General features: G+C 35.1%; 2 protein-coding genes and 1 long non-coding RNA gene across 4 annotated transcripts; 1 reads left to right on the forward strand and 2 right to left on the reverse strand.

Annotated features, from left to right (window-relative positions):
• The first annotated feature begins 1,361 nt into the window (after nucleotides 1-1,361).
• On the forward strand, nucleotides 1,362-7,069 carry LOC122311930 (oligopeptide transporter 4-like). The gene is made up of 6 exons (XM_043126712.1): nucleotides 1,362-1,989; nucleotides 2,489-2,586; nucleotides 3,932-4,510; nucleotides 5,037-5,289; nucleotides 5,692-5,874; nucleotides 6,185-7,069. Exons 1-6 carry the CDS (start codon nucleotides 1,456-1,458, stop codon nucleotides 6,797-6,799), a joined length of 2,262 nt encoding a protein of 753 aa, XP_042982646.1. The 5' UTR covers nucleotides 1,362-1,455; the 3' UTR covers nucleotides 6,800-7,069.
• On the reverse strand, nucleotides 3,856-5,040 carry LOC122311932. The gene is made up of 2 exons (XR_006242909.1): nucleotides 4,662-5,040; nucleotides 3,856-4,560 (listed from the first exon to the last, which is right to left on the reverse strand). It is a non-coding gene; the product is annotated as an uncharacterized LOC122311932 (long non-coding RNA).
• Nucleotides 7,070-10,487: 3,418 nt separating the features above from the next.
• LOC122311338 (MADS-box transcription factor 23-like) lies at nucleotides 10,488-15,587 on the reverse strand. Of its 2 annotated transcripts, XM_043125878.1 has the most exons (8): nucleotides 15,418-15,587; nucleotides 14,982-15,239; nucleotides 12,369-12,447; nucleotides 11,666-11,727; nucleotides 11,220-11,319; nucleotides 11,069-11,110; nucleotides 10,877-10,960; nucleotides 10,488-10,719 (listed from the first exon to the last, which is right to left on the reverse strand). In XM_043125878.1, the coding sequence occupies exons 2-8, from the start codon at nucleotides 15,161-15,163 to the stop codon at nucleotides 10,537-10,539; spliced, it is 732 nt and encodes a 243-aa protein (XP_042981812.1). In that variant the 5' UTR covers nucleotides 15,164-15,239; nucleotides 15,418-15,587; the 3' UTR covers nucleotides 10,488-10,536. The 2 variants fall into 2 exon arrangements, with proteins under 2 accessions (XP_042981812.1, XP_042981813.1); XM_043125879.1 differs by lacking the exon at nucleotides 15,418-15,587 and having other exon boundaries at nucleotides 14,982-15,300.
• Between the last annotated feature and the right edge of the window lie 1,004 nt (nucleotides 15,588-16,591).

The following is a 16,591-nucleotide window of genomic DNA, read 5'->3' on the forward strand; positions in this document are numbered from 1 at the left end:
CCCTTGTTAAAATGCATATATGATTGGGTGGGGTTACAGTGCTACTTCACCTTTATTGCTGGGCGTACCATCCAGTATTATTATTATTTTTTTTAATTTTTTTCACATTTTTTAAATTATTTTCTTAATTATTAAATAAAAAAATTAATATATTTAAAATTATTTTTTTAATTATTAAATAAAAAAATTTCTGAACAATATACTTGGACAATATCGCTCAGGCGGCACGGGAAATTTCCATAATTCTTATTGAGCCAAAATTATTAGGATGTTAAATCAACTGACAACTCTGGAATATGACTTATCACAAAAAGTTAAAATATTCAAGTCATGGGTCGTCGCCATAACATAATAAGATTTTTTTTGTATTTTCTTCCAAGTCTTTGGGTCCGCGGGACTTGGAAAATAAGGCATTACGTGAGACTTATTGTAGTTCACGAATGGAAATGGCAAGGTTTTGAATAGAGAATTGCTACTCTTCCATCTGAAGTAGCTCAACGGGAATCGACAAATGCTTTTTGTATTTTATAATTAAAAAATTATTTTTTAATAATATTATAATTATTTTTTAAAAAATATTTAAAATATACATGAAAAAGAAGTTAAAAAAAATTGACTATATCGGGATCTCATGGCTGCAGAGCACTTTTTGAATATTCTATAAAAGATCCCATATTTATTAATAGAATCTAATACAAAGAACAGTAGAAAAATTGTATGGCTGTCGGGATCTCATGGGTCGTCGCCAGAACATGTTAAGATTTATTTATTTATTTCTTTATTGACTTTGACTATAGTGATTTGGAAAATAAAGCATTACGTGAGATTTAAGGTAAGTCTAAAAAGTGAGATGAGATAAAAATTTTATGAATATTAATAAGATAGTTTATAAATAATAATAAGATAGCTGTTTTATGAGATTTTAAGAAATGAGAGAGAAAATTTTGAATAAAAAATATTATGAATTTAAAATATTATTAAAATATAGTTTTATAATATTATTTTTGTTTAAAAATTTGAAAAAATTATAATTATTTTTTATTTAAAAGTTTGAAAAAATTATAATGATTAGTTTAAAAAGATTGTAATGATTAATTTAAAAATTTTATATTTAAATTATATTTATAAATAAGATAGAATGAGATAAAATAAAATTAAAAATAAATTTATGTCACATCCCATACCCCCAAACCTACGCTTAGTGTAGTGTACGAGTGACAAGGTTTTGAATATTCTAAAAAAGATCCCATATTTAAACAACATTGAAAAAATCAGCAAAGCAAAGCAAATTCACTTGCCAACTGTCTCCAAATCAATATTCAACAGTACTCCCCACATGCAATATATTTATATTATTTTTATAAAGGCCACACCCATACCCTTCCTACTAAAACCAGTACTTCCCACGTCCATCTTTATTCTCATCCTCCCTTCCTCTTTGCTTTGTAGCATTCAATGGGCACCTTAGATATACAAACACCCTCCATATCCACAGACCCGGAAAAGCACATCCTCTCAGGTGGTGAACTTGCCGACGAGGAGGAACTCTCTCCCATTGAAGAAGTCCGGCTAACTGTGGCCAACACCGATGACCCTACCCTCCCCATATGGACCTTCCGGATGTGGTTTCTTGGCTTACTCTCTTGTGCCCTCCTCTCCTTCTTCAACCAATTCTTTGCTTACCGAACCCAGCCCCTTGTCGTAACCCAGATCACTGTCCAAGTGGCCACTTTCCCCATCGGTCGTTTCATGGCTTCCGTTCTCCCGAAGACCAAGTTTCGGATACCTGGCTTCGGATCCCGAACATTCTTAGTCAACCCAGGTCCGTTCAACATGAAGGAACATGTCCTCATTTCAATCTTTGCTAATGCTGGAAGTGCATTTGGATCTGGGTCTGCATATGGTATTGGTATTGTTACCATAATCAAAGCTTTCTACCATCGCAACATCTCGTTTGTTGCTGGTTGGCTTCTTATTACCACTACGCAGGTGAGATTCAAACGATAAAACTTTTAATATTTTTGTTTGTGTTATTGCTGCGAATACACAATCCGAGGGTTTGAAATTATTAGAAACAAACAATTCTCTTACTTTTTAGAAGCAAAACTTGTTTTATTATTTATATCATATATATAATAAAAGAAGTAAGAAACTATAGTTAAAAAAGACTTGTTAATAAATATCTTTGATTGTTAGTGGCTCCCAGCCCTTTTCTTAACTCGTATGTTTGGAAGCCATTGAATCGGACCGATTCACACTATATTGATTGCATGCACAGGTGATTGTTCGGTTTCCAAACTCTCATGCATCTTGTTTGGTTGACTTTAATACAATCTTACATTGCAAAAAGAAACTTCAGACGATCAATTATTTTTTTTTTTCTCTTTTATTTTTGAAAGTTTCCCATAAATTTTTCAATTGAAAAATCAATACGAGAGATTTATGTGAAGAAAGATGGATAGTAACTTGGGAGGATGGTTGCCTGCAGGTGTTGGGATACGGTTGGGCAGGGCTATTGAGGAAGTATGTGGTGGAGCCGGCACATATGTGGTGGCCCGGCACCCTTGTTCAGGTTTCACTTTTTCGGTACGTTAAAAAAAAAAAAAAAAAAAAGATTTCAGATTATACTGATCTTAGATTCTTATGTAATTATTTATCACGTTGACGTCAAATATTTTTCTTTTCTTTTTTGTTTTTATTTGCTCTGTTTAGTTACACAGTTCAAATTAAATGAGATAAGATATTTTAAATAGTAATAAAATTTTTAAGTCAAGATGAAATAAAATAATTTATAAAAAAATATGTGTTTGAATAGTGAAATGAGATGAGATAATTTTTAATTTCTAGGATTTGGAAAAGGCATGGGTTTCACTGTTTTATAGAGCCGAATTATGTACTATTTACGTACTGTTAATTTTTGTTCATGTCAATTTTTTACTATTCAAGTACTGTTTAATGTAAATTTTTATTGTTTATTTAAGTGAGTATTTTTAAAATTTAGAAATAAAATACAATATATTTAGATAAAAAAAAACTACCGTATTGGCTTTAATTGTATTGGCTAATCAAACCTGGCCTTAATTGTTTTTTTGGGTCTTTATTCTCAAGATTCTTTTCTGCCTTTTTGGTCTCAGTTGCCCAAAAGATGATGAAACTGAAACTGAAAGCAAGCACCAAGTTAATCTAGCCCACGTGTCACTTTTTGGCTGGGTTTCAAAACTATTTATTTTGACCTTTAAAACGAAATCTTATCACAAGTGTGCGTTCATACTTTTTATAAAATAGATAATTAACATGAAAACGAAAGTGAAAGAGACCCTAACACCTTATTGTCAAGGCAACTCAAAAGACTTCCAAAACAAGGCGACTTCTGTGATATGGGCCATGTGCTGTGTTTGGAATCTAGAAGCTTGATGATGATGATGATGCTGCAGCTGAAAGGAATGGGAATGTAAAGTTCAACTTATAAAGTGCAGCGTGTCAAGTAGACATGCCAATCTGTGCATGTGATATAAAGTGCAACTTGTCTGCTGTAGAAGGCTAGAGGGGTCAACAAGATTGTCAATTGCCCGGGGGGATGACTAATACAAGCAGTACTCTAGCCAAAATGTCAAATTGCAGCCAGATAATTAAGAAAAAAAATATTTGTTAGGACTTGCTGATAATGATGCTATAGTAGTAGCAGCATCAAGACTAGAAGGATGATCAGTAACAATGTCAACTGTCAGCTGTAGACATGCATGTTGTAACCATTTCACTGATTAATTCTTGAGTAGAGTAGCATGCCAAAAAGTGTGAGACTCCGGCGAAGCAGTGTCATTTAAACCTACAGATGCACATAAGGGCAAAGGAGTCTAGGCATAAAAAAATAACTCTTTTAATCCTTGATATAAACTTCATCTACATAAAATTCTGACATACACATTTGCAGGGCTTTGCATGAACATGAGAATGAGCGTATGTCACGGGCAAAGTTCTTCCTGATTGCATTAATCTGCAGTTTCTCATGGTACCTGGTCCCAGGGTACCTCTTCTCTACACTCACAAGCATATCATGGGTCTGCTGGGTATTCTCCAAGTCAGTTACAGCCCAGCAGCTCGGTTCTGGCATGGAAGGCCTTGGACTTGGCGCTCTGACACTTGACTGGTCTGCTGTGTCATATTTCTTGTTCAGCCCCCTCACCAGCCCTTTCTTCTCCATCGTCAACATTTTTGCAGGCTACATAGTGATATTCTACGTATTGGTAGTTTACACGGCAATCCCAACAGCATACTGGGCATTTGACATGTACAATGCAAGTAGATTTCCGATTTTCTCGTCACACTTGTTTACAGCCAGAGGTAAAATATACAACATATCAGCTATTGTTACGGGCAAGTATGAGCTAGATCTAGCAAAGTATCAGGAGCAAGGACAGATTCACTTAAGCATGTTTTTTGCTCTCACCTATGGCTTTGGATTTGCCACAGTCGCATCCACCCTCACACATGTGGCATTTTTCTATGGCAGGTATATTCCCAATCAATTCTCAGGTGGTTAGATGTGAGATCTTTTCATTGCTTCAAGAAATAATAAGAATTGTACTTGTTAAGTTGAAGAAATGATCCTGTGGTCTGTCTGTATCATTAATTTACCAAGATGCCAAAAACAGAATACCTACAAGATTTGAAAGTATTTTGCCTTTAATGTGCCAGATTTATTCCTCATCACAACAAGGTTTATTCTTTTCTCAACGTGGCTTTAAAATTTGAACACTACGTTCTCTGAAAAATGAGCCAAGATTTTAAACAATACTCACAACTTCTCAAAAATTCCTGTTTATCCTATTCTCGGGAGTGCCCTTTATGTATGCATGTGTGTAAATGCCTGTATGTATGTATAGATAAACATAAAGATTTACATAATCCAGATAAATAAGATCCTTTCCAAAGGAATCAAGAACACAAACACCCTTCCCTCCCGAAAAGCTTGCAAGGTTCTGAAATTTTTATAATCATATTTGTGGAGTCTCATGTCCGAAAAAAAATATGTACAGGGAAATTTATGAGAGGTATCATGCTTCTTACAAGGGCAAGGAGGACATCCATACCAAATTGATGAGAAGATACAAGGAAATACCTGCCCGGTGGTTCTACATTCTGCTTGGTGTGACACTTGCAGTTTCCATAGTACTCTGCATATTTTTAAACAATCAGGTTCAGATGCCATGGTGGGGACTCCTCTTTGCTGCAGCCACGGCCTTTATTTTCACTCTTCCAATCAGCATCATAACTGCTACAACAAACCAGGTTATTGGGAGAATACATTGTTCTACTTCTTTTGCTCATCTTGCGGCAAGAGATCTATATATCTTGAGTAATCGAAATTACCATTAATGGGTTATCTCAACCGTGTCATGCAAGCTGTGTCAGGCCAAACTTAGTTTTTCATACATCACATAAGACTCATGAACCTCTCCTAGGTTTAATAATATAAGGATACAATTTAACATAGCTTCAAAGAAACTAGCTATTATATTAAATCAGCTCCACTCGGATAAAACTACCAAATCACATCACTATAATTAATGACTTTAGCTTGTTTCATCATAATTTTCTCTAATTCAGACATTAATATAAGCACAGTTTTCATTTCCATATCTGCATAAAAGTTGCTATTTTTCAATTAACAATCTAATGTTCTATATACAGACACCAGGGCTAAACATTACCACGGAATATGCAATGGGTCTAATATACCCCGGAAGACCAATAGCCAATGTTTGCTTCAAAACCTATGGATACATAAGCATGGCTCAGGCTGTCTCTTTCCTCAGTGATTTTAAGCTAGGACACTATATGAAGATTCCTCCAAGATCAATGTTCTTAATTCAGGTACAATTTTCTTTCCACCAATCAACAAATCAAAAGAAACGAACATAAGTTACGACATTGATTTACCATTGTTCAGCCAGTAGATCTTCTTACTTGAGTAAGGTACAAATTGCTTGATAAATTACATGGAGAAGCAAAGCATATTAGATTTGTATGGGACGGTTTTTCACCCAATTTCATGCCCTTAGAAAGACAATTTAAACTATCCTTAAACTCCCCAATTTCTTTAAGCTATTTTTTTTTTCTCATTTTTTCTTCAAAACTATTGATAAGTTTTTCCACTGCTGCATTGGTGCATGTCCATTCCTAGTTCATAGGAACAATTCTGGCTGGAACCATCAACCTTGCTGTGGCAATGTGGATGCTGGACTCCATAAAGAACATATGTCAGGATGATCTTCTTCCCGCTAACAGTCCCTGGACATGCCCTAGAGACCGAGTCTTCTTTGATGCATCAGTTATATGGGGTCTGGTGGGACCAAAACGGATCTTTGGGACACTTGGAAACTATGGGATGGTGAATTGGTTCTTCCTTGGAGGTGCAATAGGGCCATTTATTGTTTGGCTGTTGCACAAGGCATTTCCCAAGCAAAATTGGATTCCTCTCATTAACCTTCCAGTTCTTTTTGGAGTTATGGGAATGATGCCAGCGGCAACTCCATTAAACTTCAATGCATGGATTCTTGTCGGAATAATTTTCAGCTTTTTCATCTTCCGTTACAGAAAGCAGTGGTGGCAGAGGTACAATTACGTTCTTTCAGCAGCATTGGATGCTGGCGTGGCTTTCATGGGATTGCTATTGTACCTTTCAGTGGGCATGGAAGGGAAAGGTTTGACCTGGTGGGGTACCGATGGTGAACATTGTCCATTAGCATCATGTCCAACAGCCAAGGGCATAGCCGTTGATGGTTGTCCAGTGAACTAACTTGAATGCTTCTGTCAGAAGCACAAGATTTTCGCTTCTAATGTTGTGCAATATATACAAGTAGGAATTACTATGATGGTGGGATTTTAAATTTGGACTAAATAAATGGCGCGGATGTTATGCATTGTAGAAGTCATAATATTTTAGTATTGTTTTAGATGTAATGCTTTATTTTAGTACTATTTTGCTTTAGCTTGTACTTAGGTGTATTCTCTTGTTATTAGCTATCAAAAAAATAAAAAAGAAGTCATAATATTTTGTGCAAATTAACCTTTGAGTTTAAGTGCATATTTTTGTGTATATATTTTGATTTAGCCCTTAGCAGCAACAAACCTTTTATTTTTTTTTAATACCTTAGCAGCAATAAACCTGACTCAACTAAAACTGCATTCAAGCAACATAGTCAAGAATTCAAAATCTCTATAGAGGAGGAATTCCCAAAATTAACATTGAATTATTATATTTTTCTGATGATGTGGAAGCTCATTAAGGCAAGGTTTTTCGGACCCACCCCATGAGTAAAATCCCAAATACATGACCCCACCCATCATCATGGGGATGATTGCAATGAGTATAAATGAGATTTTGCAAAACAATGTGGAGTCCCAGTAAAAACAAGTGCAAGTATGGCTAGATTAACATCATATATACAATGAAAATATTGGAAAAATAAAGCATCCTTGTTATGAAGAACTTTTCTTATACAATGGGAGATATGATATTTTTTTTTATAAGAAGAATTTATTAATCCACATAATTAGTTATAGCTCAAGTACACAAAAAGTATACAAGAGAACAACTCCTAATTACAAGATAAATGTTGGGGAGAAGCGGTATAAAATAAGGCACGGGTCAGGATTGCAATTTCCTTTCTTTTCTTTTGGTCACGAACATGCATGTCATATCAGAGTTGCAAGTAATCACATATTAAGAGCTACAAATTCAAACCATTCCCTGTTAAAACTTTTTTCACAGACTTGTAATCATGATGTACATTGACGAAATGAAGATCCCAGACACCAGAGCATTCCTTGACATCAAAAACTCACTTAAGATGCTATGGGGGAAAAGTACCGCATCTTAATCGTTTCATATGAAATTACAATTATTCAAAAAATTGTTCCATGATAATATGGTTGAGAAAATGGCCTTGAAACTCCCATATCAGAAATAAAGCCAACCATATTGGATTAGGAGCAGACAAAATAAAAGTTGGACATATATTATAGAATGAGAATCTGTTGTGAGTTATCATTACCAGACACACTCCGTGTAATCCCCTGCCCAATCGAAATTTGAAAATATTACCCAGCGATTTATGTGCAGCAGTGTGTGGGAATTGCATCCAGACCATTAGATGAATAAAATATCCTTTTACTTCCATTTATTTTCTTTCCATTTCGTTTCTCGCACATTCTCGACATCCAAAGCAAGCCCCCAATAAGCACAAAACGTAAACCAAGAATTTCAAAAGCAAGGAGTGTACTCAAAGCTTTTTCTTTCTACACGTCCAAATATTCGTGCGGGCAGAGAGAGAGAGAGAGTGCACCAGAGAAAACGGTAGAGAAAGGCAAAATGAGGCAAGGGAGATTGAGGCGAGAGTGGAAGAGGTGGGCAAAGAGAGCCGAGAAAGCTCCAGAGAAAGAGGGGTAGTTGTAGAGCACTAAGTTGGGGACTTTCCCTTCCGAAGCTTTGGATAGGGCCTACAGTGCAGCGTCTGACCGGAAGCTCCGAGCTCCAGCTCTCAACACAGGGAGAGGCCTCCACATTCGGAGAAGGGCGTGAGTATAATTCCGAAATTCCTTCGACAGGTCCGACGGAGAAGAGAAATTGCCCAGTACCAGCTACTCGGCCAACCCCTTAATTTTAAGGGCTTTATTCTCCAACGCAGTCCAGCCCAGCCCAGCCCAGCCCATCCCAAACTTGTTCAGGGTTTTGGAGTCATCCTTTGGGCTTTCCCAGTGCGAGTAAATACATATAATTGTAAATGATATTAACTACACCCACCTGATGCTGCTAGCGGGCCACTCAGTTTTTATCGTTCGACGTATGGTTAGTTAAATTTTATTTTATAAATTTTATTTTAAATATTTTTAATATCTTTAATTATTAAAAAAAATATACAATTTTATTTATAGTCGTTTATTTAATTATTAAGTAAAAAAATAAAATAAAATACATGTGCAGAAAGATTGAGGGAGCAAACTCACAAAGCCATTTAGCATTTTCCTTACATTTATGATTACCTCGATCACATGATTAACAACGGGAGCGAAAACCATTTCACATATACAAAACATAAATTTCATTTTTTGTAAATTATTTTCAACGTCTTTCTAATTATCTCTAAACAAAAAACAAAAAAATCTAAACCTTTTCTCAAGAACTAAAAAAAAAAAAATTATTTAGTACAAAAAAATAGATTACTGTTAATATCTTTAAAAATAAATTAGAATATCTTAATTGATCACTTCCGTTACTACGGATGCTCCAAAGTCACTATAAGAAAACTGTTTATATGTGGCCAGCTATTTCTTATGAAAATAATTTTTTCTATTATTTTTATTTTCATCACAAATAATTTATCATAAATGTTTATTTTTCTTATAGTGAGTAGGCGTGTGCCAGGTCACATTACACGTAGGTAGATAATTATAATTACTTGTTCCATGAAAGCCAAATTAAGTGCATATATAGATATAGATTGAACATGCATATATCTTGTATTATATTTGAGTTGTGTCTACATCTTGCGTGTGAAATCATCACTTATTTTAAAAGTTTAAACTGAAGAAATGAAATATTTAATTAAATAAGATAGAATGTTGAATGAGGATTCAAACTCAAGATCTTTACTTTGATACCATATAAAATCACCACTTGTACTAAAAGTTTAAGCTGATAATAAGAAGTAGATTTAATTATTTGTATTATATTCTTAACATAAAGGTCCACAATTATGTGCGAGTAGTACTTAGCTAATTATCAGTATTCTGGGTCCTATTATATATACATAATTTGCAGGTTTATACTCTGGTTATAGTAATCGCTGTTTATGTGGCTGGATTTACTTATTAATTTGTAAGTTACTCTGGTTATATTAATTCCATGGATTTGCTTAATTTGAAGTACGTACGTACGTGATGATCATGTTCTTCCAGCCTTCCGAGTTGTTAGTTTTGGATTCGCCTTGATCATGATGTTCTTTGATCTTCATAGATAGATCGATCGTTATTCTCATGGTAAATTAAGAAAAATATATATAATGAATATATTTGATAAAACTAATATCGTCGGGTCATAAAATCTTCCAAATACGTACAAATAATTAATATTAATATCCATATTAATCTCCTTAATGACATAAATTAATATTTACTAACATTTAGAATTGATCTCCTGAAATTTCTGATCAGCTCATCATGATCAGACGTTAATTCGATCCCGTGTCTGTTAAGTCTGGTCTTAGACACGCTCTAATTAAGCAATCTGTACGTCTCTCCTGTAAAGATATTGTTGGTTATAAATATACAACGAGATGAATTCAATATATATAACTCAATAGACAGCATTATATATAAATCAACCTTTCGAAATTCTATTATATAATAGGATGAAAGTGAGATGTGGTGAGCATTAATATTCATTAATATAATATTTAACTTATAATTATATAGTAATTCGATCGTAAAGCCGCGTATGTGCTGTGTCGACATACGTACGTACCCGATCGAGTTTCATCGCTTTGGCTGTGCTCCATTGCTTGGAGGCTCATCATGAGGTGGGCTCAGCTGGAGATCGATAGCTGAATGGATTATGCGATCATTTCCGTTGCTGAGAATAATATTGCTGTGATCAGGAGGATGCGATGTACTTTTGTTAGCTACATTTGTTTCTTGATCATCTTCTGCTCTGTAAACCTGATCAGAATTTACCAAATTATATACATATAGATTGTCTTAGCCGAAGAAAGAATATTCTTTATGTTATATTTTAAACACATGAGGCACAGGTTTAGGCTTCAAGCGGAAAGGCGAAATATATTGACTAACATGATGACTAGTCCACCATTAATACCTTCTTCTGTAACTCTTCATTTTCTTTCCGGAAGTGGTCGACCTTCTTATACAGTTCAACGTTTTCTTGATGAACCATATTTCCCTGCAATTGAATCCATGACAGTTAGGTGATCACCATGATCAAGTACACATGCATGCAGGATTAATATCATGAAAATCCGGAGAAAATGAAGAAATCCTCTTTTTAAACCTTCCGGTTTAGTTCTTTTATTTCTTCAGTGAAGATTTGCTCCTGCTCCAAGAGAACAAAGTATAAAATATTATCATTAGGTGCATGGGATCTGGATTGTATTTCGATTAAATTTCATGTACGTATATATATAGGGATAAGGATTTCATACCTTTTTCTTTCGGATACCCTTTAAACTCATTTCCAGCGTGTTCTCCAGATTTTGTAGATCTTTGAGGTTCAAGCCAGAAAGTTCTTGGCCCATTAATTGCCTGCATATATACACCAATTCAAGTATAGTGTGGCACGTCACGGAGGCTTTGATTTGCTCCTAGATTTGAACCAAATGTATATAGATAATTGTTCTTAAGTGGTTGATGTCAGGCCTTTTATAAAGCTAGCGCAGTTGAAAATTGAACTTGCATAGACATGACCATGAATGGCATGTGTGTGTGTGTGTGTATATCATGTGTATACATTTCGATATAATCAATATGGTCCGACTATAATAAGCAACATGCATGCGTGTTATATACGTACGTACGTAGAATCATCGGCTTTAGTATCGATCTATAAATTATAATAAGTTTCAGACGATTCTTAATTATATACTAGTACCTGTTGCATTCTTGCACATACTGCAGTTCTTGCCTCAAGCTTGTTGCCTCCTTTTGCCAAAACTAGGAGGTAGAAAGGACAAAATAAATAAAAAAGGATGCCATATAGATTGAATTACATGCATGGCTCATATTACTAATATTATTAGTGCGACATAAGCTTGCAAAATAACCCTTAAACGTACTTGAACTTTGAAGTGATCGGCCTAGTATCCAAGGGGAGTATTGGAGGGGCCACAATTCATAATGATTTGTAGAAATGATTTGTACAAGTTACAAATAGACAAATTCGGCGTAAAAAGGTAGGCCCCCTTCAAATTAATGTAAAAAATCCTAATATTTTTTAGTGGAATCGATCTACTTTTTCACAAAGAACTTGTACGTATAAGAATTGTTTATTTGAAATTTGTACCTAACATTACTCATTTATAATATACAGGCAATTACTTACGACCATGCATACATTTGTGAGTAGTATTCACCATTCTTCAGTGAGTTGAAACGTCGAGCGTTAAAGTGCAATTACGCATTAGGTACCATCACAATATTGTCGATATTGACAAATATTGTCGATATTAATCCATATCGACAATATTTGCATTTGCAAGTCTGATGTCAGCTCTATATATATATTGACGCTGGAAAATTTGAGGAGAAGATGGGCCTGTCGTACCGTACCTAGCTAGTTAGTTTAGAATGTTTACCTTTACTTCCGAAGCAGGATTAAGCAGCTGATGATGTTCCTCTTTTAGGTTGTTGTATCGTTCAATAACAGATTTCATGCTGAAAAAAAAAATGAAAAGAAGAAAGATCTTCATGATCATTAACTAACAGTACTAATAGCTATGTGCGGCATTACAATAATTAATCAGCTCATGTGTTCGATGATCTCCTTGGTTTCCATTTCCACTTTCAATTTTAAAACTTTGAGAAATGATAATTAATTAAAGGCCAACACCACATGAAAATCTCAGCCGCCCGTTTAACTTGGCAACAATTGATAATCGGCAATCATGGGGGTTAACCGTTTTGGCATGAGTACTTTTAATATTGTAAGTGAAAAAATTTGGATATGCTTAATGTTTTATTGCAATAATATGGTATCTCTATATATGAAGTATGGGTGCACAAACTAAAATGCCAACAATATTGCATTAGTACGAAGATCAATCAATCACAAATGAGTAATATATGTTTATGATCGAATCATATGTTAACAACAAAGTAATAAATGAAAAATAAACGATTCTACATGCAGTTGTGATCCTCGGAGCTTACCGTCCGTATCTAAACTTGGATGGGGAAAAAATGCATGCATGCATGTTCTAGTGTCACATAATACCAAAGGGTACTTTTCAGTAATAAAAAGTCAGTGAAGCCTTGACTTGACATGAGAAAGGCTGCATGCATGATTGCATGGAGACTAGGACAAGCTAGCCAACAAGGTGAAAATGGCAAAAATGATCATATTTTTTAGCTGATCCTAGCTAGAGCCCCATTGATCGGTTCACATCACAATTCTGCATAATCAGTAGTACTGTCTAGTAATTAGGAATAGGAATTAGCTAGGCGCTAGCTGCACCGAACTCGAATATCATTTCTTCCCTTAACCCAATGTATATATATCGTGAGAGAGAGGGTTTTCTACGCTAGATCTTCACAATCACAGTTCAAACTTTGACTACAAGATCCACATTCACACCCCCGCCCCCCCCCCCCCCCCCCCCCCCAACAAAAAAAAAAAAAAAAATCAGCCTTATGACAAGCTAGGAAGAAGTATTGATTTTATAGATTTTAGTGAGAACGTACGTGGATTATGTGATTCGTTGTGGAAGGAATAAAAATTTGGTTTAGTAGCATTCCATGGTCAAATATTTCCTTAGTACTTTATAAGGTGATTTGGGTTAGTCAATATTACTTATGATAACAGAAGAAAAAAGCGAACACTGGAAATAAAGAAAGCTTTTGATCACTATAATATTCCACCGAAAGATGCAGTAAGATCCCTAAAGAAAATTGACAATTGTGAACAAATAAAGAGCACATAAACATTGTCATTGATCTAGCTACTCTTTATTTCCTCCACTTCACTAGTTCACTGGATCATCTTCCTTTCCCAATAATTATGAAGGTGAATGAAACTAATCGATCTAGTTTTGGAGAATTTGAAACGTCTAGAGCGAAATGAAGCTACTAGCCATACGGAATCCTTCTCAATGACATATAATATGGTACGTAGTAACAAAAATGAAGAGGGTGATGAATATGATAACAGCTATATAATGTGGGTACGCCTTGCATACGATCATGATCATTTGATTCATTTCCAAGAGATCGGATCGGGTTTAATTTAAGGATAAATTAGCTGGGCTCTTCAATTACTGGAGCTAGAGTACTGAAGATTAATTACTTAGCTTATAAATAAATCTTTTTATCCAACCCTCTATTTTGTAGAAAATGAAATTTGCACATATTTAATAATTTCACGAAACAAAAGCTTAAGTTAAGCTAATTATTTGGGGGACCTAAAAATTAATCTGCATATATATTTGTGTGTGTGTGTGTATTAGGGCAGGCTTCTTTATTATTCGATCTACATGTATAATTTTCACCAGGCCATGCTTCTATAATATCATGGACCGGCCAGAAAATCCTTGCAGAGTCCAATGATGACGGGTGATTAGGCCAGAGAGTTGTTGATCAAGAGGACGTATACGTAGAAGGATCGAGCTCGTGTCAGAAAAATAACTGCTCGTGTTTTCCGAATCAAAAGTCAGTAAAAAGACAAATGAAGAAGATCAGTACGCGCGATCCATCGGGCAGGACATATGTTCTCCGGCCTGAATCATTTAGTACCTTTAAATTGCTATAATATTATATGAACAAATTAATTAGAGATATGCATGATCCAAAGACCAATACTGGTAGCTAGCTAGCTAGGCTTTCTAACAAATACGATCGTCGATCGATCATATATACCTATATATGCAGTTTATTGGAAGATGCATATTTCTTTTCCAAAAATTGTCATCATAGCTAGACAGACGTATAGAATCATTTCTTTCCTAATTTTCCACCTTAAGATCGTCAATATATATTATAGTGCAATACAGAATATAAAGTAGGTCCGATCCGGTACCGATCGAAGATCTAATTTATTGTTATTCAACTGATAAAAGTCGCGGAAACACGTACAGCATATATATATATATATATATAACAAACACAAAGAAAAATGTAAAATTTTGGATGTACGTTGTACTGATCATGATTCCTGTGTGTGTGAGAGAGAAAGAGAGACAGAATCGAAAAAGTACCTATCGCTTGCATAATCATAGAGCCTGCCGGTGCTGGAAAAGATGATGAGTCCAACTTGTGCATCGCAAAGGATGGAAAGCTCCGTGGCCTTCTTCAGCAACCCATTTCTTCTCTTTGAGAAAGTCACTTGCCTGCTCGTCGAATTGTCAATCCTTTTGATCACAATCTTTCCCCTCCCCATTTGTTGTCTCTTTTGGAATTTCCCTTGTGCACTTAGATCGGCAAACACAGCTAGCTACTTTTTGTAACACTCTTTACTGTCAAAAAAACCACATACAGAAAATAACTTTCTCCATCATTTTCAAGCTAGCTAGCCACTTCGAAATAGAAGAACAAGTTGGAATTAGAACAAGATAATCCAAAGATGGGTACTTATATACACTTATACAGTATTGATCCATGTGTATATTGGAGGTAGAGCACTGTAGAGCTTACCTGTTTCAGTAATGATAGGAGACTATAGGGTTGAGATCTTCCCGTTTTGGGTGATTTTTATTTTTATTTGTATTTTTCTGGGTTCATAGTACTCTTAAAGATGTTGGATGGAAATGGAAATCTCAGGGATGTTTCCATCTAAGACAGGTAATGCCTCCTATTTAAGACCTTTCATGGATCGATATCTGCTCACTTACCCAAACCGAACCAAAACCTAGCTAAGAACAACCAATTGGGAGTGGTTTTCCCCGGCCTACCTCATGTTGACATGGTGGGATCCACTTGCTAGAGTACGAAGGGAACAAGCTACTTTCGCTCCGCAGCGAATGATCGAATATCATGAGAAAACTTGAGCGGGCGGTGGAGATTGGAGATTGGTTTCATCGTACGCTCGGGGACCGCCCTGGATTCGTGGGCACGTGAAATCTTGGGCTGTCTCTGTCTTTCCTCTATTTTGGGGGGGGCTTTCCGTGTTGATAGGGCCAACATGTGAGCCCACATCTATGTTTCCATATCCGAGCTTTGTCGGACCAATCATTTCAGTGCAATGTCGGACCAAACGGTTCATTAGGTCTTTAATTAGTGTTCATTAGGTGTTTTTTGTCTTCCTGCAAGAAGGTTGTTTAATTCAACTATTTAAAAAAAAAATAAAAAATAAAAAAAAGGAATTTGCAAAATTATACAAATGGGGACCACAACGAAAAGAAAAAGATACAAAATTATTAAATTATTAGGAGCACATGCTTGTATTAACTTAATAAATTAATTAAAGTATATTTATTATTTTCAAATATATATTTAAAAGTGCACACAATTGCATGCGCAAGTACTAGTTTTTATTCAAAATTAACCAATTTTTTAGAAAACAAGTATTATATATATATATATATAAATCTAACTTCTATCTCATATACATATAATACATGATGATGAGCTAGCTTTCTTGCTCCTCAATCTAACATGCAGTAAAAAGTAGTCATGAGATCTACATGCGCGCATGGTAAAGTTATAAACCAACCGTACGTGGTACTGTAATTTATTTATAGGATTCGTACTATCATATTGTTGGATCATGATATATATCATTATTATGATCATCTTCATACTGATCTTGAAACTTAATTTGAGAACCGTCGGCCTTTCTGATCAATACCTAATATATCATTAGTACTGT

The sequence above is a fragment of the Carya illinoinensis genome, chromosome 5, assembly GCF_018687715.1.
Source record: "Carya illinoinensis cultivar Pawnee chromosome 5, C.illinoinensisPawnee_v1, whole genome shotgun sequence".
NCBI classification, from domain to species: domain Eukaryota; kingdom Viridiplantae; phylum Streptophyta; class Magnoliopsida; order Fagales; family Juglandaceae; genus Carya; species Carya illinoinensis.